This window comes from Rhagoletis zephyria, unplaced genomic scaffold (genome assembly GCF_001687245.7).
Source record: "Rhagoletis zephyria isolate East Lansing unplaced genomic scaffold, Rhagoletis_zephyria_1.1 Rzeph_scaffold_01024, whole genome shotgun sequence".
Classification (NCBI taxonomy): domain Eukaryota; kingdom Metazoa; phylum Arthropoda; class Insecta; order Diptera; family Tephritidae; genus Rhagoletis; species Rhagoletis zephyria.
The window spans coordinates 3,539-29,091 of record NW_016158108.1 but is presented as its reverse complement, the minus strand read 5'-3'; the positions used below and the strand labels follow the sequence as shown (position 1 = coordinate 29,091).

General features: G+C 35.1%; 1 protein-coding gene across 1 annotated transcript; it reads right to left on the bottom strand.

Moving 5' to 3' along the window:
- Positions 1-1,067: 1,067 nt before the first annotated feature.
- Tg (Transglutaminase) lies at positions 1,068-19,975 on the bottom strand. The gene is made up of 4 exons (XM_017615463.1): positions 19,528-19,975; positions 3,833-5,559; positions 1,585-1,818; positions 1,068-1,388 (listed from the first exon to the last, which is right to left on the bottom strand). Exons 1-4 carry the CDS (start codon positions 19,628-19,630, stop codon positions 1,167-1,169), a joined length of 2,286 nt encoding a protein of 761 aa, XP_017470952.1. The 5' UTR covers positions 19,631-19,975; the 3' UTR covers positions 1,068-1,166.
- Between the last annotated feature and the right edge of the window lie 5,578 nt (positions 19,976-25,553).

The window sequence follows — 25,553 nt, the reverse complement described above, 5'->3', positions numbered from 1 at the left end:
TCACTTTTGGTCTCCATGTATTTGGGTACTATGGGGGGAATAGAAAATTTCGGGCGAAACTCACGATAAGGCAGATTATATTTTAAGACTTTGGCCAAAAGATTTCGAAAAGATATCAATATTTACGTGGGCTGGACCCATTTAAAAAAATTAATTGGTATGCAGACCTAGTAAGCTTAATATTTTCTATGAGCTGAGGAAATTTTTTAGAAAAATTATTTTAAAAAACTAGATTTACTTATAAAAAACTCGATTTTTGAAGGTATTTTCAAAATATTGCGGCGGAAGTCTTAAAATATAATAGAATTTAAAATTCCGACGGAAAAATAGCACCAATTTTTTGTGAGAGAGTGATGCACCATAATGTACATAAATAGGTTAGGTTAGAAATTTCATTTCTTAACTAGTTTCGAACTACCCCGATAAGATCCTGACCTAATGCCTAAGAAGTTTTGAAGTGTTTATAAAAAAGGCGTGAACTTGTCCAGAAAGCATCTCGAAGCAGTCCCCGAAAATGTCCCTTACTAGACCCAAAACAGTTCCAAACTACACCCGGAATGTTCCTGAAATAGGCGTGAACTATTCCGTATTCGAAATGGTCCTGTACTAAATAGTTCCGAAATGAATTCAAACTAGTAACGAAACAGTCCTTAAATAGTCCTGAAACGGTATCGAAAGAGACCCTTTTTAGTCCCAAAATGATCCCAAACTAGTCTCAAAATATTCCCTAAATAGAGTTGAACTAATACCGAAATGGTCATAAACTAGGCCAATAATTACCCCGTAATAGTCCCGAAATGTTTCTCAAATAGTCTCGAAATAGTCCAGAACTAGTTCTCAAATAGTCAAGAACTAGTTCCGAAATAGTCCTAAACAGGTTCCGAAATTGTCCTTAAATAGATAGTAATGATTTGATTCCGAAATGGGCCTGAAATAGACCTAAACTAGTCCAGAAATGTACATTTGTACACACCCGAAGCTATTACAAATTTTCTGCTGGGTTAACGCAAATTTTACCAATACGGATGCTAAGATGTTTACACATCAAAATTAAAATGTTGAATAAATAAAAAATCTTTTCGGTTTTATTGAGAGATTACTTCAACTTTGTAAATAAATCCGATAACTTTCATCATAAAATATACAACAACTATTCAATAAACTCTTCATGCTATCACATCGGTTCTACGCCGTATGATATTGTGCGATCGATGTGTTCCATTGTTGATAACATCTTCAGGTCTGGGCTCAATTTCATAATGAATATAACCATCCACATCATCGAGTTCTTTACAATTGAATTTGGCAAGAAGTGTACCACGTCCCGCATAAGGTGGGACATATTTGAACGTTGAGGCAGCTGTGCCACCGACTGGGATCTCAGCGATCTGCAAAGAGATATAAAAAATAAATGCAACACTCACAAATATGTAGTGGCTATGTACATGACACAACTCGCATTGAGCATAACCTGTAGTGCGAGCAATCNCTCACAAATATGTAGTGGCTATGTACATGACACAACTCGCATTGAGCATAGCCTGTAAGTTGATATCAATTAGATTACTCCTGTTGGTCATTTACCTTAAATCTCATCGCTTTCTCGATACCGGGTCCTTCAATATAGAACAAACCCTTTTTAAGTGGTATGGGTAGCGGATTTGTTAAGCGTACAATCACATCTACTGCTTGCTGAGAAATAATCTTTCCTTGGAATGTGAATTTGATGTCCGGTTTGCGTACTCGGAAGTCATCCTGTGCGTAGTATTCATATTCGGTACCTTTCACCTTGGCAGCACAGGAAATATTGAAAGCGGCCTAAAAGGTAAAGAACAAAGTGTTATTTTTAAGGCGTGTTTTTCATATTTGGATTGGAAAAAGAGAGAGAAAAGGGAGACTGTGAGTATCATTTACTATATATGGACAACTTTTGGATAGGTGGCTCCCGTATCCGCCCAGAGATCGCTCGAAAAAATCGAGGACATTTGAAATTTCATGATAATTTTAGCCCAAATTTGACCGGAGACGGTATACATATCAATTCTGGGATATATACTAACTGGACGATATCCGATTGGTATTCATGCGGTGAGCGTAAATATCTCGGGTCCAGCTGCTTAAACAACGATTAGGTGAGATCATTTCAGTACTCTTCCTTAAGCTAAGTAGCTTTTGCGAGTCTGCGACCTAAACAGTTTGGTTCGAAATTTTTAACCAGTCCCGAGGAGCGCTCAGGATCTGACATCTGACGTTTCGTTATAAACAGACGCTGCTTTTCACTGAAGCCTATCATAAATAAGCATACATTTTCCCTTCAATAATTTTAAAGAAATTATAGGTGCGCAGATGGGACCGAAGCCCCGTATACCAATCATCTGGCTCCTTAATAACGTGAATCCACCTTTAAAATTTGGACCGAAGAACGAAATAGAGTGATCAGCCGCTCATTTGGTAGCCTGTCTTCACAGTGCGATATCTTCGTTAAATTTTTCATGATTAAGCATACCTTTGATACTATGTACATCACCATACCAAAGGACCGTAGAGCTTAATGGGCCTAATGACAGCTATGTAGACCTAAAATATGTTCGTCCGAAGGAGCGGCCACATATTTTGCCGAGCGAATATTTTTTCATGCCTTTTTGAATGCGTACAACGATAAAAAGGAAAATATACGTCTTATTTATTCCAAAATTGGTCATCCAGCTTAAGGTATCAAAGTGGAGAGCTAGCGAGTGCCGCCAAAGCTGTGCTGCCTTGTTTAAACACTTTGACGAAGTAAAATATCTTGGATTTCTGCTGAATAATACACTAAGGTGAAACTCTTATTAAAGCCGCCCGAGCCAAGTGAACCTGTGGACTACTTTTTGGTAGGACATTGGGTCTGAACTCTATGTTAATAGAATGGCTATACCATATAGTCTGTCCCATTTTCGCCAAAGCCTTCTCGTCTGGTGGCCAAATCACTAGAAAAAAATGCTATGCAAACCACGTTTTAAAAAATTCCAAGTCTACCTTTGTCTACTTTTCGGTCATAGGATCAACTTAATATTTTTTTTTAAGTAGCGTCAGACTTGAGAGAGTTAAAAATTGAAACGTTTCACACAATTTCTCAAGCAAAAATAAATGTGTTCAGGCACAAAATTCTAGGTCAAAATTCCAGACCGAGAAGACGGGTAAAATATGGAGCACAAGACAGGCGGATTCTCTATTACGGTGGCAGATGGTTCTCAGTCTCTCAGACCGAGGTGCTAGCAATCTCGATCTGTGACAGATAGCTTTTGAGGCAGCCAAGCGGCCATCAGAACCTCATCGTAAGGAATGACTCGTCAAATTTTTGGCAGCTAGAAGCATGGTAACACTATGCTGTCTACCGGGCCACTGCAGGATATATGGAAACCAGCTTGCCAAAGAACTGGCAAGGGAAGGCTAATTGTCTCTGTGGGCCGGAACTATTTTGCGGTCTCAATTGGTCTTCTTTGAGATTTACTATTGTCGAGTGGATAGACTTAGAGCGAAAATCATTTACCGTGAAAGCATTTATTGGGGAAGGAGATAGGATCTTAGGTCGGCAAGGGCAAATACAAGGTTAGGTCTCTAAAGGAAAATATCATAAAAACAACTATGAAAGTGGCTTCTACTAAAAAAAAGCGATACACGATAAAAATGCCGTTAACGTCATTGGTAACGATAATTGAGTCGATAATAATGACAATATTGAATATCATAATTAAGTTTTCAGCAAATTCTAAGGTGAAATTGTTTTTTCTATGGCTAAATAGGTAGGATTAGGTCCTAGCATTTAAAAACAAGGTCTTATAAAGTAACTCACCTGTGATGTCAATTTCCTAAAGTATTCTTCAAACTGCACTTCCATTCGCACAAATTCAGACATTTCTGGCTTCAATTCTATTTCGAAGGGCATCGTCTTAACCTCCTCTCCGCTGATGCCTGTATATAGCACTGCATCGCAATTTAACTGCCCGCTCGCCACGTGCACATTATCCTTGGATTTATTTGTGATTTTCACTATTACCGTGAAACTCTCGCCGATCTTGATGTCATCCTTCAGCGACATATCAAACTCCACCTCATTGAAGCTGTCATTCAAGTAGTAGCGACTGAAAGCGTTCTGCGATTGCTTCAATGCCTTTAACATCGTATTGCGTTCCTCATCAGTCTTCTCTTCGTACTTGTACGTATCGGTGATATCATCGCGTTCCCACTTGAGCACCGCTTTTGTGCTGATTAAATGCCCAATTGCCAAGGTGTCCTTACGCAGTAACTTTATGGGTTGATATGGGCCATTGTAACGCCAGTATACCTTGTCGGCATTCACCTCCGAATAAACGAAACCACAGTCGAAAGGACGTAATATTTCACCATTCTTCACTGCAACTACCGAGGCCGGGCCGACACGGTACATGCTATCCGAGGGCTCTTGCGGCGTTGCATCCACTGCTTGCCAACCGCCATAGCCGCCATACGGGCCAATACCTAAATCTGGCCGTTGCATCCACACCTCATTCCAAACGTGATAGTTCCATATGGAATCAGTGGTCTCCGCATCCAACTTCTTATTGTTTTGGTCAATAAAAATATCCACTGTCAACGAACCCTGCGTGTCATGCGCCGCCGAGTAGCAAGTGACAATACGCGACGGTATGCCGAGCGTGCGCGCAATTGTGGTTAGTACACCTGAGAAATTCCAACATTGCCCAAATTTCACAGGCTTCTGTGTTTTATAGAACTGTTGTAAAATTTCAGTTGATCCAATCCATTTGGTTGGCGCCGTACCGCCCGAAAAGTCCTCGCTCCAATTGCCCAGTATTACGCCATCATCATCCACCGAATTCACAGCGGCCGAAAGTGCGCGCGCTACACGCACTGGATCACCGCGATAGGCAGGGGGTATGCGTCCCACTGTACCGAGTAATTTTATTGAGCACTCCAGCACATGACGCTCAAATTGACCCAACTTCCACACCGAAGGACGCATGCGATTATAGGAACCACGCCAGATAAGAGTTGTGTCGTGCATAACATACTCCTTGCGTTTATCATAATCGGCCATGTAGACTTGATCGTCCGGGCACCACGGATTGAAGAGAACATAAATTGGCAAGGGTATGGAAAAGGTTTTCGAACCATCGGTTAGCAATTTCGTATCGATATCTAATTTCCATTCGGTTACGGGGCAAGTGACGGCTGGTTTGATGAGCACCGTAAGCACTGTGTCTTCGTGTGATTCAATGCCTGCAGCCCACTCCAGTGGATCGCCGAGATAGTCGATGCCATCACGTGGCACCAGTCCTACCAGTGTGCCATGGCCGGGACTGGGTTTTGCATCATCGGCGACGGTGAATATAAAACTGATGGCATCGCGTGTGGGATTGAATGAACGATTGAAGTGTATACGCAGGCGAAATGGATCACCGCGTCGCACAATTAAAGCTTCTTTGGCGGCATAGAAATGATCTGTTTTGTGTTCGTCATTATTCTCTTCGAGGCAGAGATCTGCATTGAGTACGGTGAGTATGGCATCAGCGTCGGCGGAATCTGAAATCGAAAGTGTGCTGAGTTAAAGGATTAAATTTTTTAAGAGAAAACATACATAGCTAAAGAGAAGCAAAAAATGTTGTTCTACTAGATTTTTTTCCATTTTATACCTTAGCTTAGTACATACTAATTTTAAATGTAGACTAATTGGTATTTTGAAATCTCTTAAAAGGTCGATAATCTTTCGCTTCTAAGCCTTTGTTTTTATTGAATTAAAATATTACATATCTTTTTTTTTTATCTAGCGACAAATCTATCTGGGCTTTATGCCAACAAGAAATTAAATCAATATGAGCTACTTATTACACTCAGAAACGTTGGCAAAATAAAATTTGAATATTTTGCTGTTATTCATAGTTTCTAAGTTTATTTTCTCCCCAACGATGATCTCATAAATCAATTACTAAAAATGTGCAAACGTAGGCGTGCCTGCCCAGAAACGCTTGCATGTATGTATGTATGTATGTACAAATGATCGTCTAGTACCTACTTTTATACGCCTGCATGCATCCACTCGTGTGCGCATAAATTATAATCGGAAATGTAACACATTCAATATTTGACTTATAATTTAATTGCTTATACTTATTTCGTTGTTAGTTATTAGTAACACAAAATCTGTTTACACTCTGTATTGCNATAAATCAATTACTAAAAATGTGCAAACGTAGGCGTGCCTGCCCAGAAACTCTTGCATGTATGTATGTATGTACAAATGTACGTCTAGTACCTACTTTTATACGCCTGCATGCATCCACTCGTGTTCGCATAAATTATAATCGGAAATGTAACACATTCAATATTTGACGTATAATTTAATTGCTTACTTATTTCGTTGTTAGTTATTAGTAACACAAAATCTGTTTACACTGTGTATTAATTTTTTGTAAACACTGAAGCAGTTTCGAACAAAATTGCACGCTCATTAATTCAACTGAGATTATAGCCAAGGTAGCACAGCTTTTAAGTATTTTCAGCTGTTAAACTACGAAAAACTATTGCAAAACTGAAAAGACTATAATTAATATCGGTTTTTGTTGCTGACTGATGTGACAACTATGATTACTATGGTCCGGATTTTCATGCGCTAAAAAATCGAAATTATGCGCATATAATGTGCACTGACAAATCGAAAATATGCACTAAAAACTGCAAAATATGCACTAAAAACAAAAAAAAAAAAAATGCAAAAACACTTCTCGCGTTAGTTTTGCTTTTTTAATTTTTTTTTTATTTACTTTTCATATTTTGTTACAAGAACACAAGGATATATTGCAATTTTTAGTGCCACGAAAAATTCAAAATTAATTAAATCTAATCTAAGCACTCAAATTAAAAAGTAAAAAATTCATTTAGAATAAATTAAAAATAGATATTTAATTTCCATATTTTTTTTTGTTAATTTGCTTTTTTTTGGCAAGCAAATAAATAGTTCTTTAAAATTTCCAAATTTGGCATCTGCGTCAACACTGGTGATTGGGGCGTACTTGAAGCAAGCTAGTTCATTGGGATTATAGCTATTAAGCAGGTATCACACGATTTGTATATTTGTACAGACTAGTGTTCGCCCAGCGGTTGAAATTCAACCGATAAAATTAAGGATAGTTTATGTAAGTTGAATGAGCTAAAATAACATTAGTTGGAATGGATTAAGTGGAGGGGAGTTTAGCTTAGTACTTGGCATAACATAACATAACCATAACATAAGAATAAATAACATAACATATGAAGCATAACACACCACAATATAACATCGCACACTCTTCAGTTGTATTTCCTTTTTATCCCTTTTTTCACCTCTATCTAAATCTTATTTATTTTGGTTCATTTTATGCCAAATGATGTTGCCTTTGATGCCACATCAAGTGATATCATGTCATGTGGTGAAATTGGGTGTGGTGAGCTGCGGTGTGGTGGAATTGGGTGTAGGAGTTACGGTGTGGTGAATTTAGGTGTGGTGGATTCAGGTGTGGCGAGTTAAGTTATGGTGAGAAAGTTGAGGTGTGGTGAATTAAGGTGTGGTGAATTTTGGTGTGGTGAGTTGAGGTGAGTTAAGGTGTGGTGAGAAAGTTGAGGTGTGGTGAATTAAGGGTGGTGGATTTAGGTGTGGTGGATTTAGGTGCGGGGGTTAAGGTGTGGCGAGTTGAGGTGTGGTGAATTTAGGTGTGGGGAGTTAAAGTGTGGTGAATTAATGTGTGGTGAGCTCAGGTGGAGTAAGTTTTTAAGTTAAGATGAGTTAAAGTTAAGGGGTTATGATCTTCATCTTCATCTTCATCTTCATCTTCATCTTCATCTTCATCTTCATCTTCATCTTCATCTTCATTTTCATCTTCATCTTCATCTTCATCTTCATCTTCATCTTCATCTTCGTCGTCTTGGTCTTCATCTTTATCTTTTCCTTTATTCTGATCTAAATATGTCCATTCTTTTCTTCATTTACATATTCACCCCCACCATTGTTATTAGGTTAGGTATTTAAATTTTCCTTCCTCTTTGTCTTTATATCTCGGTTTCTTTACTTTTATTTTAATTTCTGTATTTATCACTTTCTTCTTCTCCATACTCAACTTTACCTTCTTCCTTGTTTGAGTCTAATCTATTCATGTACATACATACATACATTTTATTCCTGAACTGCTGCTTGGCACGTTTCTTTAATTCGCTATCAATATTAAAGCATACATTTAGGGGGCATTTCCGCCCCAACCATGTACATGTGTGCATTGGTATTGGTGTGACTTTTGAATTGATTTTTTCGCTCTATTTTAAACTGATTTGAAATTTTAAAAATTGCCTGCACATCAGCATCAAAATACCTTTCTAATGATATATAACTGTTTATACCTTAGAAGTATAGTTTAGCCGTAAAAGGGGTGTAAAGGAAACATGATTGCCTATTTATATATATGATTTGTACATTTTGGCAAGTCACATAGTGGTGTTCTTGAGTTCAGCTCAATAAAGGAATTTCCAGACAAGACCACTCTGTAACTGCCAAAACGTACATATCTGTACAAATGTACAAATCGTGTGATCCCTGCTTAACAGCTGTCACTTGCGGCCATTTGGCTACTTAGCACACCAGATATTCCCTTAAGTTCCTTAAACCCCATATTTTTTTTGTAGAATTGTATCCAATTTTTCTTCGGATTTTTTTTTGCCCTTGAAAAGTAGTAACAACAGTCTCCACAAGATGCACTTGTTCAGCCAATGATTTTTTTTCTTTCGACAAGAAGCTGTAGTAACCGTGCTTCAATCGAAACTCCTTAAAATTTAGGCAATAATATTTTGCCGCCTCTAACCAGGTGGCGTTTGATAAAAAATGCAATTAAATATGCTTTTTTTTTGACAAAATATGCCTATATATGCATTTATGGCAAAATATGTAAGAATATGAACTAACAAATCGATGTCATTTTAACACAAAGCTCATGATTCGCAACATTTGTTAATCTTTAAGTTCCTATGACTTACAAAAAATTAAAAAAAAAAAATATCTAAATGCATAGAAATCCGGACCCTAATGATAACTAACCGATCTAGCATTAAAGTAAATGACACACTTACTTGTTCAGTATAATAAGAACCATATTACACTAACAACAACAAGCTACTGGAATTGGAAACATGCAAATGAAAAGTGTTGAAAATATATATACATATATATATATATGTAATCAAGTTTAATAAATGTTCATTGCGGCATCGTAGCAATCAATCGTCTTGTCATTGACTTGTTCTGTTAAATGTCATTTAATTTAGTGTGTGCATAACAATTAGCTGTGAGCGTCACTATCTTATTTCTAGATTTCATGCCGTGCAACAGTGACAATGACATAAATTAATAATTTGGATTTTTCGCAATATTATTGTGGCTTATTAATATTCATTTCAATATTGTTGTTGGAAAAAGCAACAAAGTCTAAGCTGTAAAAGTTATAGCTGCTATTTCGGAGATCACCACATCTCCTCATCAAACCTCTTTTTCTAGGCTTCAGCAGGAATCGAACCCGCATCATCGATGTGCAAAGTCAGAAGCGCTAACAACTGAGCACACCCTGTAAACTCTTATTGCTAATTAGTAATTACTCGTAATTTGATTTCTTTTGAATACTAAACTAATGGCGTTTTCGTTTCTAGACACAATTTTGCCTTTTCATTGTTCGGTTCTTAGTGTTTGTGATTAGGGAGAAATGAGAACATAACATTTTTTGGTGGAAACGAAGACGCCATAAGAGTGAGCAATGCAAGATCACTCATACGCTCTGTAGAACTGTCTGATAAACATACACATGTACATATGTATGTATGTATGTATGTACACTGGAGCACCGACGAGATACATAAGTTGCGTTCCAGATAAGTTCGTGTAAAAACTTGTAAAACTGTCAAACAACAAAATTACTCTCTTGAAAGAGAGGAGCGAGAACGAAACAGTAAAAGTCACCTGGAACGCGAAAAGCCACTTTTCCTTTAACTCCTTAAATTTTTTAACAAATGTAAGGTTCTTTGCTTTCACCGCGTTCTGTTTTTGCTTACAAATGCAACCCTGCACACTTTTCATGAACTTGCAGGAAGAAAAACTTCGGACTAAATCCTGCAACTTCTGACTGAGAGAGCGTGCAAGTTACTCTCACAAAAGTGCTTTAACTTACAGGTTCTTTGGCACCTGGAACGCTTTCCTGCAAAAAAAAACGACAAATCGTGAATATCGTGAGCATCTGGAACGCAACTATACATATATGAAAATTGCAAAGCAATGTTAGCTTTGTTAAGATACCATAAATGTGTACGAAGTTTGCCTTGCACTGCCTCCGCAATATCTTCGTTAATTTATTTGAGCTGTTCCAGTTCCTTTAAAAGTCCTAAATCACCATCCGGTGCTGTTGATGCCACTTGCGAAAGAAACCAATTTTTAAAATAGAACAAGTAAGTAGACACATTTCTAAAATGGTTTAAAAATTTATACAAAAATCATAAATATCGTATCGTATCGTAATATGAAATGGCAAATGGTTTCCTAAAGATAATAAATAATTTTCGCCATGCATCGGGCTTGACTGATGGGTGCAGGTTTTGGTATCTCATATCCTGGTATCTATAAGACATTTCCATCAATTATAGTTTAGAAATAAAAGAGACTGATGCTTTAATGCTGACGCTTATACATTAATATGTTGACTTTGACTGCACAAAACTGAACAGAAGCGATAGGTGTAGGTTAAAAGTATGCACCAAACAAATGTTCGCATATTTATATCACGCAAAATGGCTATTTTAAGAGTTACATATAAACCAATATATAAAAGTATCTTTTTATAATGAGTTTTTATGCCTTAGGTACTGGGGACCTGGGATTTTCCCACCAGAGGTGTCCATTTTTTAATACCTTACTTGTTTCCTCGCCTCATATTTTTACAACACTTTTGCTTAGTCTTCAATAATAATCCTTAGGTACTCACATGGGCATCCTATGCACCTTTTATCCACAGTTTAGGAAGGAGTGTTAGGAATCTTTAAACAAAACTGTAAAATGTTGCCACAGTGTTACCGACATGTTAAATGTCACAGTGGTCATGGAGATTTTACCTAAAAATTAGACAGCGTTGAAATTTTCAAATCCTTATAGCATATCTATGTACATGACTCTTTCCAACAACATTTTCAAATTAAATCTTCTTAAATTTCTTGCGTCTGACATTGTGACACATATTACAATTAACTGACGAATTAACTTGAACTTGATTTTTTAAACACGTGGCAACTATCTTACAGTTGGGAAGTAAATGCATTTTGAATCCGTTTGTATTGAAACCCATCTTTTAATAATTCATTTAACTTTTCAAATAATTTCAATTTTTCAACAGGTGGCAACCCTTTCAAGCAACCCCAAAAAAAGTGCTTAATGTCGAAACTTAATATTTTTTTCGTTTGACACCCATATTTACTTTAATATTTCACATATTTCCACTTATAAAGCAGGTGGCAATCCCCTTCAAAATATCTTAACTACTACTTTTTTAGACCTCTTGCGTCTGAAAGCAATATGATGATACATATTTCAATTACCTAATTTCCTTAATTCAAAGTGAATTTCATTTATTAAACAGATGGCAAACCTCCTACACGTAGTAAAGAAATAAAGCCTTTTTTAAAACTGTCTCCGTTTTAAAAACTTTTAATTTATTTTTATAACAAGTGGCAACTCTTTTCAAACGAACGGTGCAGATATGATGGTCTAGACAAAAAATTCCTTAGCGTATTACATATACATTAGAGGGCTGCATGAATTCATTCAAACCGGCTTATGAATTATTCATATACAAAACGAATGAATGATTTTGGCTTAAATTTTTTTTTTTGGAATTTGAGTGAATACCTGTTCAAAGTGAAAATAAATTGAATTGAAATAAATGACAATTTTTTGTATGAATATCAAAAAATATTTTTTCTATGCAAATAAGTACAAACATATATGTATGTATGTATGCATCTATTGCTGCGCTCAAATACGAACAAACTAGATTGTAAAAAAAAGTTTTACCGAAATGAGTTTGAATGATTTGAATGTTTAAAAAAAAATTAAAACAAAATGTACATACATATGTATATTCATAACTTACAAAATTCCAAACGCTGAGTCTTTTGGTGTTTTGTATGTGAAGTAAAATGTTCATATCTACTGTACTCTGCTTGGCTAGAAGTTTGAATAAATTTATGCAGCCCTCTAATATATATGTACATATAAATAGATCAATGAGTTCAACACACTTCTTAATCGATTACAAAGCTATAATTTTCTTATAAAGTTGTTTGTCAAGGTCGGCGCGCCTAGCGTTTTACAGCTAATTAAGTTAAAAACTTTGTACCCAAAGTTTGGCTAACAGTTTGCATACAACTTGGTAGGCTAATTATATGTTCCCACACTGAAAATAAACGATTTCCCACTGACTTTAATAGTTTACAAAGCGCAGCATTTTCATAATTATTTAAGAAAATATTTAACTCTTCTAACAAAGAAACTTCCTGCCACCTATCCAAAAATTATGCTTCTTGAAGTACTGCTTTCCAAATCAATTATAAAAGCCACGCAAAGGCCTTTTCACANGCGCAGCATTTTCATAATTATTTAAGAAAATATTTAACTCTTCTAACAAAAAAACTTCCTGCCACCTATCCAAAAATTATGCTTCTTGAAGTACTGCTTTCCAAATCAATTATAAAAGCCACGCAAAGGCCTTTTCACGTGCAAAGTAAAACAATCATAACTGCTGACTGTTTATTGAGAAGTTAGTTTCGCAATAACTAAAGATCTTCTAAAAAAAAAAAAAATTATTTTGCTTACCAGTAACTCGAGTACTTAAGTATATAAAACAAAAATGGAGTTTGACAACATCAACGGCGCTCGTCGCATCATACAGATCTTACAATTGATGGGCCTTTGGCGCGCGAGCGGTCCAAGGCAAACGTTGTATGCCGCCTATTCGTATCTTTTACATTTCACTTTCACCTTTCCGTACACGGTGATGATGTGGCTGGATGTGGTGCAGGCGAATGATTTGCAAAAGTTCACTTACATTATGTATATGTCGTTAACAGAATTGGCATTGCTGGCCAAGGTCATCAATGTTTGGCTCAATGCTAGATTGTTTGTGAACTTTTTTCACACGCTGGCTAATGATGTGCTTTTCCGCTTGCGTACTCATGAGGAACGCAAGTTTTGGGCGCGTGTGCATAAATATTATCGTTGGATTGCATTTATGTATTTTTTCATGAGTATCACGCTGGTTACAATCGCTTTCGTCGGTGTACTTTTCGCTGCTGAATACGAATTGCCATTTCCTTATGCGCCACCTTTCGATTGGCAAAATGAATGCGGCTATTGGTATGCATACTTTTATGAGTTAGTGGCAATGCCGGTGACTTGTTTCTCCAATTGTGCACTGGATATGATTCAATGTTATATGCTGTTGCATTTGTCGTTGTGTTATAAAATGATTGCCGGACGTTTGGAGGAAATGGGCAAACAGAAGCAGCAGTTACGTCGATGGAGCGAGTTCGGTGAGATGCGATTCTTGGAAGAATTTGTGGGCATAGCGAAATTACATGATAAAACAAAGAAGTAAGTGCGTGTATGCTGGAAATATTAAAAGAGCCTAAGTTGAAAACTAATTGCCGATTTCTTTTTTTTCGTTTTCAAGATTATCAGAAAGTTGTGAGATCTTCGTTTCATTTCCCTTCCTTATACAGATAATGTGCTCCTCATTTGTACTCTGTTTTAGTGCCTACCGACTGCAAAAGGTAAATAAATAATCCTAGTCAATAGTATCTAGTTTTGTCCGAAACCAAACGATATTTGAAGGTGAAGTAACTAAGGCACGGTTATGAGTCTCATCCATAAGAATCCGGAAAGTTCCTGCTGTAGCTGGCCCTATTATTTACCCATGTCCAGTTGGACGCAATATGTCAATCTTATCCTCGCGAAAGCTAGACTGCATAATATAAAGTACTGAGATCATTCTACCTCATCTTTCTCATATCAGCTTCATCGGGAGGGATCAGGTATGATTTCTAGCCTTCCTGTGTGCATGTCAATTAGAAAATGACCAATCACAATCCCAACTTGCTCTTCGCCGAGTGCTCGCTGAGCCATAAGTGAATCACAGGAGGTCAGTTGGAGCACCAACTGTTTCCTATCTAGTCATAAAGTTTCAAGGGTACCTTTCCATGCGAAGTCGGCTGCCATGCATTTTCCCAAAGTGGCGCCGACGCAATTGAGTAGAAGGTCAGACATTCTCTGCCGGTGTTTGAGTGCATAACCATTGCACAGTGGTTCAGAACTGGAACTAACTTTTCATAATTCACTGGAGCCTTCATTTTTCAACCAATTTGATGATTTTGTAATAAAACCTCTTTTTTCGCCAATGAGTCCACTGCTTCTTTAACGGCAGCAAATTCTGCCTGAAAAATGAACAGTGTTGTTGTAGAGCCTCGGTAGAAGATCACTCCACCAATCTGGGCTTCAAGATCCATCCGTGAAAAAGTTCACCCCTTTCCCTTCCTCCTGACACATCATTCCACCCAAATTCGGAAATGTAGGTTGAGAAGAGGCTACTAGGAGCTATTTCAGAGACGCAGTAGTCTCTGTAATTAGAGATTAAATCGAAAATGTGGAGAACTCCGTAGCGTCCAGTCTTCGAAACTGTTAACCAAAGCGTTTCGCTTAGTCTGCTAGCAGTTCGTCCTGTGATAGTACTTAGCTAGTACAGCAAAGAGTTTCAGTTCGGCGCTTAATAGTAAATAGTTACCCTCTCAAGTTCTATTTTTTCTATAAAACAATCTAATTTATGAACTAAATGCATACACAATATTTCGTTTTAACTTCAGATCAGCATATTCGAAAATCCCTCACAATTTTGTACACTTATTTTGGCTGTGATTGTAATGACTTTACAAATTTTCATACCCTGTTACTGTGGCAATGAAATAATCTTGAATTCTGCTGCATTAAACAATGCCATCTACAATGCTGAATGGGTACAGTGTACGCCGAAAATGCGTAAATATCTAATCATCTACATGGAAATGCTGCAGAAGCCAATCAAAGTGAAAGCTGGTAATTTTTTCGAAATTGGTTTGCCGGTTTTTGTAAAGGTACTCACCAATTGCCGTAAAAAGAAAGTATTTTTTTAATTTCATAAAATTTTTTTTTGCAGACCATGAATAATACATATAGTTTAATGGCATTGCTGCTTAATATGAATAAGTAAAATTGCATGAAGTGAAGGGTATTCAATCTAAAGGATGTTATCTGATGTGTGCCGCAAGAGACAAAGGAATATCATGCGATCGAGATGGTGATCCTAAGATATGGCAGTATATCGGAATGTAATCTATTTGAGCTTGGTTTAAATAAAATTTGTATTTGCAGAAATATATGTATGTATGTAATTAAATTGGTATTTTTCTAAGGGTTTACTGNTTTGAGCTTGGTTTAAATAAAATTTGTATTTGCAGAAATATATGTATGTAATTAAATTGGTATTTTTCTAAGGGTTTACTACAGAATCAAGGTAAAGTTGCAGTTAGACATGACAAGCTATGCACTTTTCCAGCCCAAATTGTGAGTAGAAGTAAAGCGAATGACAAAAATGCAACGCGCGAAGAAATTAGCATCCAGACCGCATACCGGTTCTTGTATTGTTCTCATTTTCTCTTCCAGACAGGAAAGCTAAAAGGAATTGTCATGTATGCGGTTTTCAGTCAATTTACTCGTTAACTTAACTCCTGGCATTGAATAAGTTTTGGGGTGGGTCACCAGTAAATTTTCTAGAAAATTTAAACTCAAACTGTCTATTGGTGTTAAGCCAGAACCCAGCCTCAGGTGACTCAATATGACAGTAGCTCTTCAGCAAAGAAACTGATGGCTTGCTGTGCTGTGACATTTAAAAGTCGTTAGCATCTATTAGTCTGCTTTCAGTAATTTCCGCTTAATATCACACTGTCCGACGTCGCACCGCTTTCTTTTAAGCCTAAAAGCGGCCTTTAATAAAGTCATTAAATTACCATAGGTTTAGCAGTGCAGCCCCATATGTTCTAAGAAAAGCTCTCGCACAGCACACGTAGATCAATCTTTGATGTTCTGGCCTACATATATGACCTCAGCAAACTACAACGATTATACTGTGTGGGCAACACTGGTTCGCTGATAACAACACCAACCGGGACTATCGAGGTGCTTTCAGACCTATCTCCTCTCTGCATTGTTATCGCCCCTCGCCATTATAGAACAAAAGGAAGGTCTTCGTATTAGTCTTGTGGGCCTGTGCCCACTTTAACAAAACCAGGAAGAATAGCCACACTAGGTATACCGAAGGCTGCAAGACTGATCATAGCATCGATGCAGGAGTCTACAGCATACAACCGAGGAGGCTCTTTTTCACCAGTATGTTCTGTCTTTCAGGCCGAGGTGCATGCTAAGTTTGAGGCAGAATATACTTATGTAGAAAGTGGAGCGACCAACAAACACATAAAATCAAAAAAAAAAATGAAATTAAAAAAGACATAATCAAATTAAAAAAAAGAAAATTTATAAAATACATTTCTAAAAATTAATTGAAATTCAAAAAAAAAAATATGTTTCTTTTTAAAACCATTTGTCCTACAAACTTAAAATTTAATGTAAAAATATAAAATACTTAAGATCGTAAAAATTAAATGAAATTAAAGAAAATATTTTTCTTTTTAAAATAATGTAGTCTACAAATTAAAAGAAAATTAAGTTTTAAAAAAGATAACAATTAAACAAATAAAACAATTAAACAATAAAATTAAAACAAAAATACTTTTCTTTTTAAAACAACAAAATCAAAAATTAAATAAAAAAAGTCATTAAAAAAGAAGAAAACACTTAACTTTCTAAAAATTTAATGATAAATCAAAATCTAATAGTTCAATTTGAAATTATAAAATAACAGAATTAAAAGTAAATTACATTAAAAAAGAAAAAAATGTAATCAAAAAAAGAAGAAAATAAAATAAGTTTATAAAAACTAAATAATTTAAAATTGTAAAACCAAAACATTAAAAGAAAGTTAAATTAAAAAGGAGACCAAAAAACAAGGTTCTAAAAATTAAGTGAACGGAAACTCTCTGGGAGTTTTCTCTCTTTCCTACTATAATGAATAAAAATGCCTTAAGGATTTTTTACTTTAAATGGCGGAGTTGAGCCGTCAAAAAAGTGTCAAACAGCTCTTTTGAAGTTCTTATTTCCTCCTCCTAAATTTTCGGGGAAAATGCTACTCCCTGGGAGTTAATAATTGGAGGATCTCTTTCTCGGGAGAAACAAACTACCGGAGAACAAACTCCCCGGGAGTATTCAGAATTGGGCTGATAATCTAAAAATTGCAAGAAAATGTAATTTAAAAAAATGTATTAAAAGAAAGAAAAATAAATAAAATAAGTTCCCAAAAATGAATCGAAACCCTTTTTCTCTTTTAAAATAAAATCTAAAAGTTAAAAGATAATTAAATTCAATAAGATTAAATTTAAAAAGAAATACAAATTCCACTGCCCGACGACTTAAAATATGATTTCTCGAATAGCATGCCGGTGCTTTGCTCACTCGGCCATTGCGACTGTTGGAGCAGCTCGAGCAAAATGATTATAAGTGCTTTCTGTCAAAAAGCTTTCCACCACGGGAGTTGGCAAAGGATCTTTTTTTTTGCCTCAAAATAAACAAACTATCTTGCCTACTGTCTTACAAAAGATTTTCAACTATCTTAGCTAAAATTGCGCTATAAGTGCTTTATCCCGGAAATATCCAGATAACCAAAGCACTCTTCCACCTTACAAAGAGCGGACTAAGAGTTTTTATCGGTTTTTTTTACTTGCCACTACAGGCAATTGAAACGCTTGTCAAACATAGGAGTTGTTAGCTATGACCAATGTCACGAAGAACAGGAAACAGCAGAGCACATTATGTGCCATTATCAAGGTCTAACTAGGCCCAGACTTCGCTGCCTAGGATTACCATACCTAGAAAAACATGACCTGAAATAGCTTTCAGCCGAGGGACCTCACGTGGTGACCTGCTCCCTCCTATAATCACTTCGTCGGAAATCTGAATAGTGGCTTCTTTAGGAGAGGTACCTCCTTCTAGTGAGGAGCACAACACCAGGTTTTGTTGGGACAGCCTAATCTCACTAGCAGTGCACTTTGCGCCCACAAAACCACTTTATTTTTGTGACGGTTTAACATTCCTATTAAAAAATAAATAATATATATATATGTATATATATATATAAATTAAATTTATTACCAAAACAAATGTGATGAATGCTTATAGCCACTTTCGTTTATTTTATTTGATGCAAAACACTACCACATATTTTAATAGCCAATACACTAAAGAAGAAGAGATGCCGCTCCAGCGACACAGTACCACCGAACAGCACTTAAATTGAATACAAAGCGCGGAAGCGTTTGACTTTTGCATACATATACACATGTATATGTACGTATGTATGTACATTAGATCAGGTCCAAAAAAAAAAAATCCTGAAATGCGATCGGAATAAAACTCAATTTTTGAATTGGGTATAGTAATGATCCTCCATGAATCTCCCCTCTCTAGCACACTTGTAAGGGGTCCCGCTTCGAGCCTTTAGTTCTCCCACAGGAATTACACATAATATAATTTTCTAGGATCAATGGAAACGCTCGAAATTTAAAGAGTACATTGATTGCATGCCATTTGAGTATTGTGTATACTGTCAGATTCCTTAAACTCCAAAAAAAAAAAAAAAATTTTGGTATATCCTAGATTTGACCCAAATAGGACAAGGGATTAAAATAGGATAATTAAAGAATTTAAATAATCTGAGCTTGTATAATACTTAAAAGGCATGTAATCAATGTATTCTTACAGTTTCGGCCGTTTTCATCGATCCTAGAAAATTATATTGACCTCAAAAGGATAGAACTCATTTTCTTACGCGTAATTCCTATGGGAAAACTAAAGGCTCGACGCGGGACCCCTTACAATGGTCCTAGAGAGGCGAGATTCATGGAGGACCATAACTATACCAAATGCTAAATTTTGAGTCATATTTCGCTCACATTGCAGAATTTTTTTTTCTTAATTTTTTTGACGTGGTCTAATGTACATACATATGTATGTACCGATATATATATTTAGATAGGGATAACGAAAATAAACTAAAAAAAAAACCATAGCAATCAAGAGAAAAAGAACAAGTAAATCTGGTTAATCAACGAAACGCGCCAAAGAGCAATCGAATGAAGTCATCAACAATCTGGTACTTGTATTCTAACAAAAATGTTTTGCTAAAACAAATAATTACATGTCCAAATTTATTAAAAAATAAATAAATAAATTTACTTAAGTAGTCGAAAATCTATGGGCATTTTTCTAAAACCAAATTAAAAAAAAATAATTTTAATTACTTTCATACGCTGGTCGTATAGCACGATAAGGATTCACTGGTCGTGGTGGAGCTAGCCAACGATTCGCCCAGCCAGGCAGATAATTTGAATACCAGTTGTTCATTTTCGAAAATAACTTTTTGTTTTTATAGGCACTGAAATAATTTTTTTTCTTTTTTGCACTAATTTGTTGGCACTTCGGTTAGTTTGTTTTTTTCGCGTTAAAAATCGCAATTTTTTTTACTTGCAAATGTAAACCGGAACCGTGGAATTACTTTTGTACGTGTATACGTTGTACAATTTTATGAGCGTCTCACGTTTTTTAAAGTGACTTGTTAACCCGTTGGCAAGCATCAGTAAACTAAACAATATAATTTTGCTTAGATTGAATACCGGCGCCGCGGCAATACGCTGCTCATTGATCAACAAAACAGATGTATGTATGTACATATGTATGTAGAATATCGCGTTGGTGTTCGCGATCAGCAAACAATCAAGCAGACGCTCCCGCATAATTGAACAAGCTGGTGTTTGATCTATTCTGAGCCTATAGCTTTTGCTTGAGCGGAAAAACGTGGGATAAAGCTTAGTACCTGCTACGCATTTGTTTTGAAAACATGTTTTAGAGTTACTTACATACATAAAAATGTCTATATGTATGTCTTGTCGCACAGAATCCCATAAAAAGCTGTATTAAATTATGACGTCATCGATCCCATACTCTTTAACTGATACGGACATATGTCTCTGCTCGTCCATATGTACATTAGACTGCATTACCAAAATAGTTTGCTGCTTTTCCGCCGGTATTATAAAATTTACTATATCTGAAGACTTCATTCAAAATATTTCGGAAAAATATTAAGATTTACTTGAGCTGGACCGATTTGAAAATACCTCCAAAAATGGAGTTTTTTTATGAATAAAAATAGTTAATATGCAAATAAAAAGGGTGAGAACATACCGTTCCAATGATACCTCATAAGTCTAAATTGATAAAGTTTTGGCTAAGTTATTCTTAAACTAAGCGATAAAGTTCAAAAACAGCATCAAAAATCTTATTATTATGATTCCGTTGGAACAGTTTTCAAATATTTGTATGCACATTTTTTTAAGCTTAAACTGTTTTGTCATATAAGGGAATTTTTTTCAAAAAATACTTACAAAAAATTTTTTTTTCTTAAAAACTCATTTTTTCGAAATATTTTGGTGAAAGTTTTAAAATATAATAGATTTGATAAATACAATGTAAAAACACTACCGAGTTTTTTTTTTTTGTGTATGGTGGTACAGTCTAATGTACATACATACATATGTATGTACCCTGCAGGGAAAACCCGAACTAGTGAATCAAATTTGTACTTCAGTACTAGTTCTTTATCATCCAAAACAAACCGGTGCGACAGTAACTAATGTAGTGCTTTTAAAGAGCTGTTTTATTTTACCTCTTAAAACTACAAATCGCTAGCTATTTAAGAGTGAAAAGTTGCTGCGTGCAATTTTTCTAAAAAATTACATTTTGATGCAAGAAGCGAGAACAATTAAAAATTCATCATTTTCTAAAAGATCGAATTACCTACTTACATATTTTATTTCTAACCGTTTCCATTAATTCATGCTGATTTCTTTTAATTTGCTAAGTCCATCGGCGTAGCCAGAATGAAATTTAGGGGGGGCGGGGGCTCGAGCACACCCCTGCCCCTACCTGGCTACGCCCATGGCTAAGTCCAAAATATTCACAGAAAATGTGTTAGGTCCCAAAGAATACAACAACTTTTCTTTAGGAATGTATAACTAGGGTGACGAATTTAGAACAGGTTCGGAACTATAGAAAAGGCGATACGGGACACCAAGCAATCTCTGTTTACTTTAAATAGATTTTTGTTTTTCCGGTTTTTCGTTGGAATGCGCTTTCATTCTGGACTTCACAGATGATTTTTCATTTTTTGGAAAAAAAATTGTAGTGTCATTTAAACATAAATATTGCGTGTGGCGGCCTTCGACACTGGGACCTTCTGGAATCTAACAATTAATAGCAAGCATATCCGCACACTCAAGAACTGGTTCGGAATTATAAAAAAAAAAGATCTAGACTGCAGAATTTAGAACTGGTGCGGAACTAAAGAAAAGGGGAACAACTTCCGACATCGTCGTATTAAATTTACCACTTTTTTGCCTGCAAAAGAGATTTATCGCGAACTATAGTAGTAGTTCTAAATGTACAAGAAACGAATCAATTCCGAATTAAAGATTTTCCCTACAGGCTATGTATGCAATACTTGTGGTACTTGGTAATAGGCATGCTAATTATATAGGTTTATGATCGTCGCCTCGCGGATATAGGTTAAAGAAGTTGGCTTGCAGCGGAATGAGAGTAAAAGTGATTTGCATTCATATTTATATTTGTTATTATATTAATTTATTCTGCCAATGTATCACTTAAGTATGCTAAGCACAATTTTTGCGCGTACATATGTATGTATGTACATATGGATATATGAACTTTGTATTATTTCGAACGCAGTGGGCACTCTTGGCGCCAACGCGCTTATGATTTGTCACTTATTATTGAATACAATATTATGTATGTACATATGTACATTGTACATTAGGATGGCCCAAAAATGCATGTGAAAATAAAGTCGGAACTTTTAAGCTCTCACACCCTAGGATTGCTATATACCGAAAAAAAATACCCCTATTTTTTTATTTTGAAATAAAAAAATATTTAGAGGTCGATCAAAGTTGCCACTTTTCGTAGAAATCAATATTTTTCGATCAGAAAACTCTGCTTCTGTTCAGAAGATTCCCAATAATAATACCCAATTGTTTATTTAACCATTTTTTCATAGCAAAATAAAGTAGGTTTAAACAGCTTTATAAAATGACGTTTTCATACATTTTTCAGTTTATAAACCTTTTTTAAAGCTACTTTATTTTTTATGAATAAAGGCGTATATCTCTAGGGGGATAAATAAATTATCTTTAGTAATAAAAAATGATTAAATAAACAGTTGGGTGTTATTATTGGAAGTCTCCTGAAGAGAACAAGAGCTTTCCGATCGCAAATATTGAATCGTTTACCATTTTTACGAAAAGTTGCTTTTTTCCCACATAAAATAAATGGAAAACTTTAACCACTTTGAGCGACGTTTTTTGATTTCAAAAAAAAAATTGGTGTATAATTATTTTCGATATAGAACAATCCTAGGGGGGGAGAGCATTAAAATTCTGACTTTACATTTTTTGGACTACCCTATTGTACATACATATGTAATTTTCTTATTTACAATCATTTTATGAGACCTTAAGCAGTGGTATTGAGACATCTGTCGCAATTATTTATTAGACTATGAGTAAGATGCGGATTTGTAAAGTTCTGGGAATTATTTAATTTTAGTTATTTTCTTTTGATTTATTGAAACTTACTCAACATAATATTTTTAACGCCAATTTAGGGTGGCCATTACCGTTCTGCTGGAGTAGCTGAAGAGTAGAGTATGGGGATGGCGTGGAGTCTGTAGTTTCACTGCGGGGTAAAATTCTGGATACCCTCTATGACACCTGATCCAAGGGTGCATGAATATGGGGGCAAAGTGATCTGTGAACAGTGGACTAGCTTTAAATTCTAATTCGATTTAAAATTATGGCTTATAAATACTACAACAAAAGCTCAAAAAATGGGAATTCCAAACTTCATGCAAATTTTCATAAAAATTTTTCACCTCTTTTTATATTTATCCAAAAGGGTAATAAAGAAGTTAAATATAGTGTCAGCGAAAACAAAACAAAAAAGCTAAAAAACGTTCGCATTGCAAAAAAATATATGTACGTAAGCTCCATTACACTTCTTAAAATAGTGTGTAATTTTGAAGTAAAATATAAAATTGTTTCTCATTTGTGATAAAAAAAAAAAAAAAAAAAAAAAAATTTCGAAAATATTTAACAATTTTCTTAAATAGGACTAACACTGAGTCTACACTAGGCATTAAATGAAAAAGTTTTAATCACTATGTTGGGCATTAAACGCTACCACATGGCATTTTTAAAATGGCATACATTTTTTGTCATTTCGTTGCCTGGGCGATATTCGGTTTAAGAATTCATGAAGTTTCTGTTGAATGAGCATATCATTGTGTTGGTATAGAAAAACCTTATCTCACAATTGGTGTTTTTCAAATAAATCTAGATATTGAAACCGTTATGAACAATGTATGTTTTAAAAATTACTTATGTACAATAAAAGCTTGGTAAAATCGCTGTGTTTAGTTTCTTTATAAAAATTAAGCAAAGTACGTTATTTGACAAGGCATATGAATCGATGTTGGGATATCGATTTATTTTTTTGACGATTCCTTCCTGCATCGATTATTTTTATTTCGATTCGAATCGATTAAAAAATCGATTTTTTTTATTTCGATCTTGTATCTCCAAACTACAGCGCCTTGCATAGTATGCCATTAAATATGAGAATCTACCCTCAAAATCATTCATTATTAGCATAATCTTTGGCTTGCACAATTTATTTATTTTACATTAAATAAACTCATTCACAGCATCGTATTTGTATATGAGAATGATTTTCAGCAAACGCGTCCAGAGTTTGCAAAGCAATTCAAATATTTATATGTCAAGTCAATAACAATGAAATAGATTTCCTTTCTAAGAATCAAAAATTGCATTGAGATAAACCAAAATCTGCAATTATTTATAGTTACTTACGCGCAAATGTACATAGTATGTATGTATTTATGTCCTATATACTTATACATATGCAGGAAAGTATGTTTCGTGCCTTAAAAATTGGTTTCAATATAATTTTAATTACATAGTTTAACTCAGTCAAATGCAAATGTATTTCTATGTACATATGTATGTAATTTTCTAACACCTAATTCATTAAGGCCAGCATCTCGAAAACAGCTGTTGGAGTAATTTGAGAAATTAGTAATGCGTTTTCCATTTTCGTTTATTTCTTCATCGGCGAATTCTTTGGATGAGTAAACAATTAATAACATATGCGAAATGCATATTTTTGACGAAAAACATGTCGCTAGTTATACACGATTCGCCGCGGGATATCCCACAGTCCAATACTCGTAGTGTATTAGTATGTCATGTCCATATATGTATGAGTGTCAACGCCCAGATCCGCCTAAAATTTATTTACTTGTCGCGAGCAATGACAAATTGAACGTGCCAAAACTTTGAGACTGAGTCAATGGTCAAATGGTGTACAAAATCACACATTTTATAATGCATACATATATAATATATAATATAAATAAATAAAATAAAATAAAAAATATATAAATGTATTCAGAAATATCTTCGATGTAAAAAGTGTTTGTTAATTGTTTTTTTTTTGCAATACGCTGTATAGTAAGTGCATTTGATAAACTTGTTTACGCTAATATTTTTGTGGGGGAGTTAAAGTCGAGCTTGCTCGAATTATGCCACTTACATATTTGGTTAAGTATGCAAATTCTGCGCTTTGATTTTTCCATGCTTACTTAAGTGTTCATAGCTAAGAATGCTGTTACAAATAGTATCTCTGGATGTTTATTTGTATTTATGTGTGTATGTACATTGTACATTATTTTCATATGTACATACCCATACACAAATTCCAGTTCATTAACTATTATTTAAGGGTAGAAGTCATACCAGAAAAAAGTAAACTATTTATTAAGTAAAGTAAAAAAGTATTAGTAAAGATTTGGGTTATAAAACTGGTGTTTAATGGGGAAGTCATACCAGTTCGTCATGGACTATAATTATACCAATTCTTCGCATTGAAACGCCAAACCAGCTAGTAAAAATACCAGTTAAGAAACCAGTAATGGGTTGCCAACTGTTTGAAAAGTCAAACGTAATATTATTAAGAAACCTTTAGTTTGAAAATTTAGAATATTATTGAGTTCTTTTACAAGGGTTAAATTCAATAAATTTAAATCGATTATTACATTATGATTACTATGGTTTTGAGAAGGCTGCATTTCTAAATTACATGTATCAGAGTTGCCACCTTATTGAGAAGTAAAATT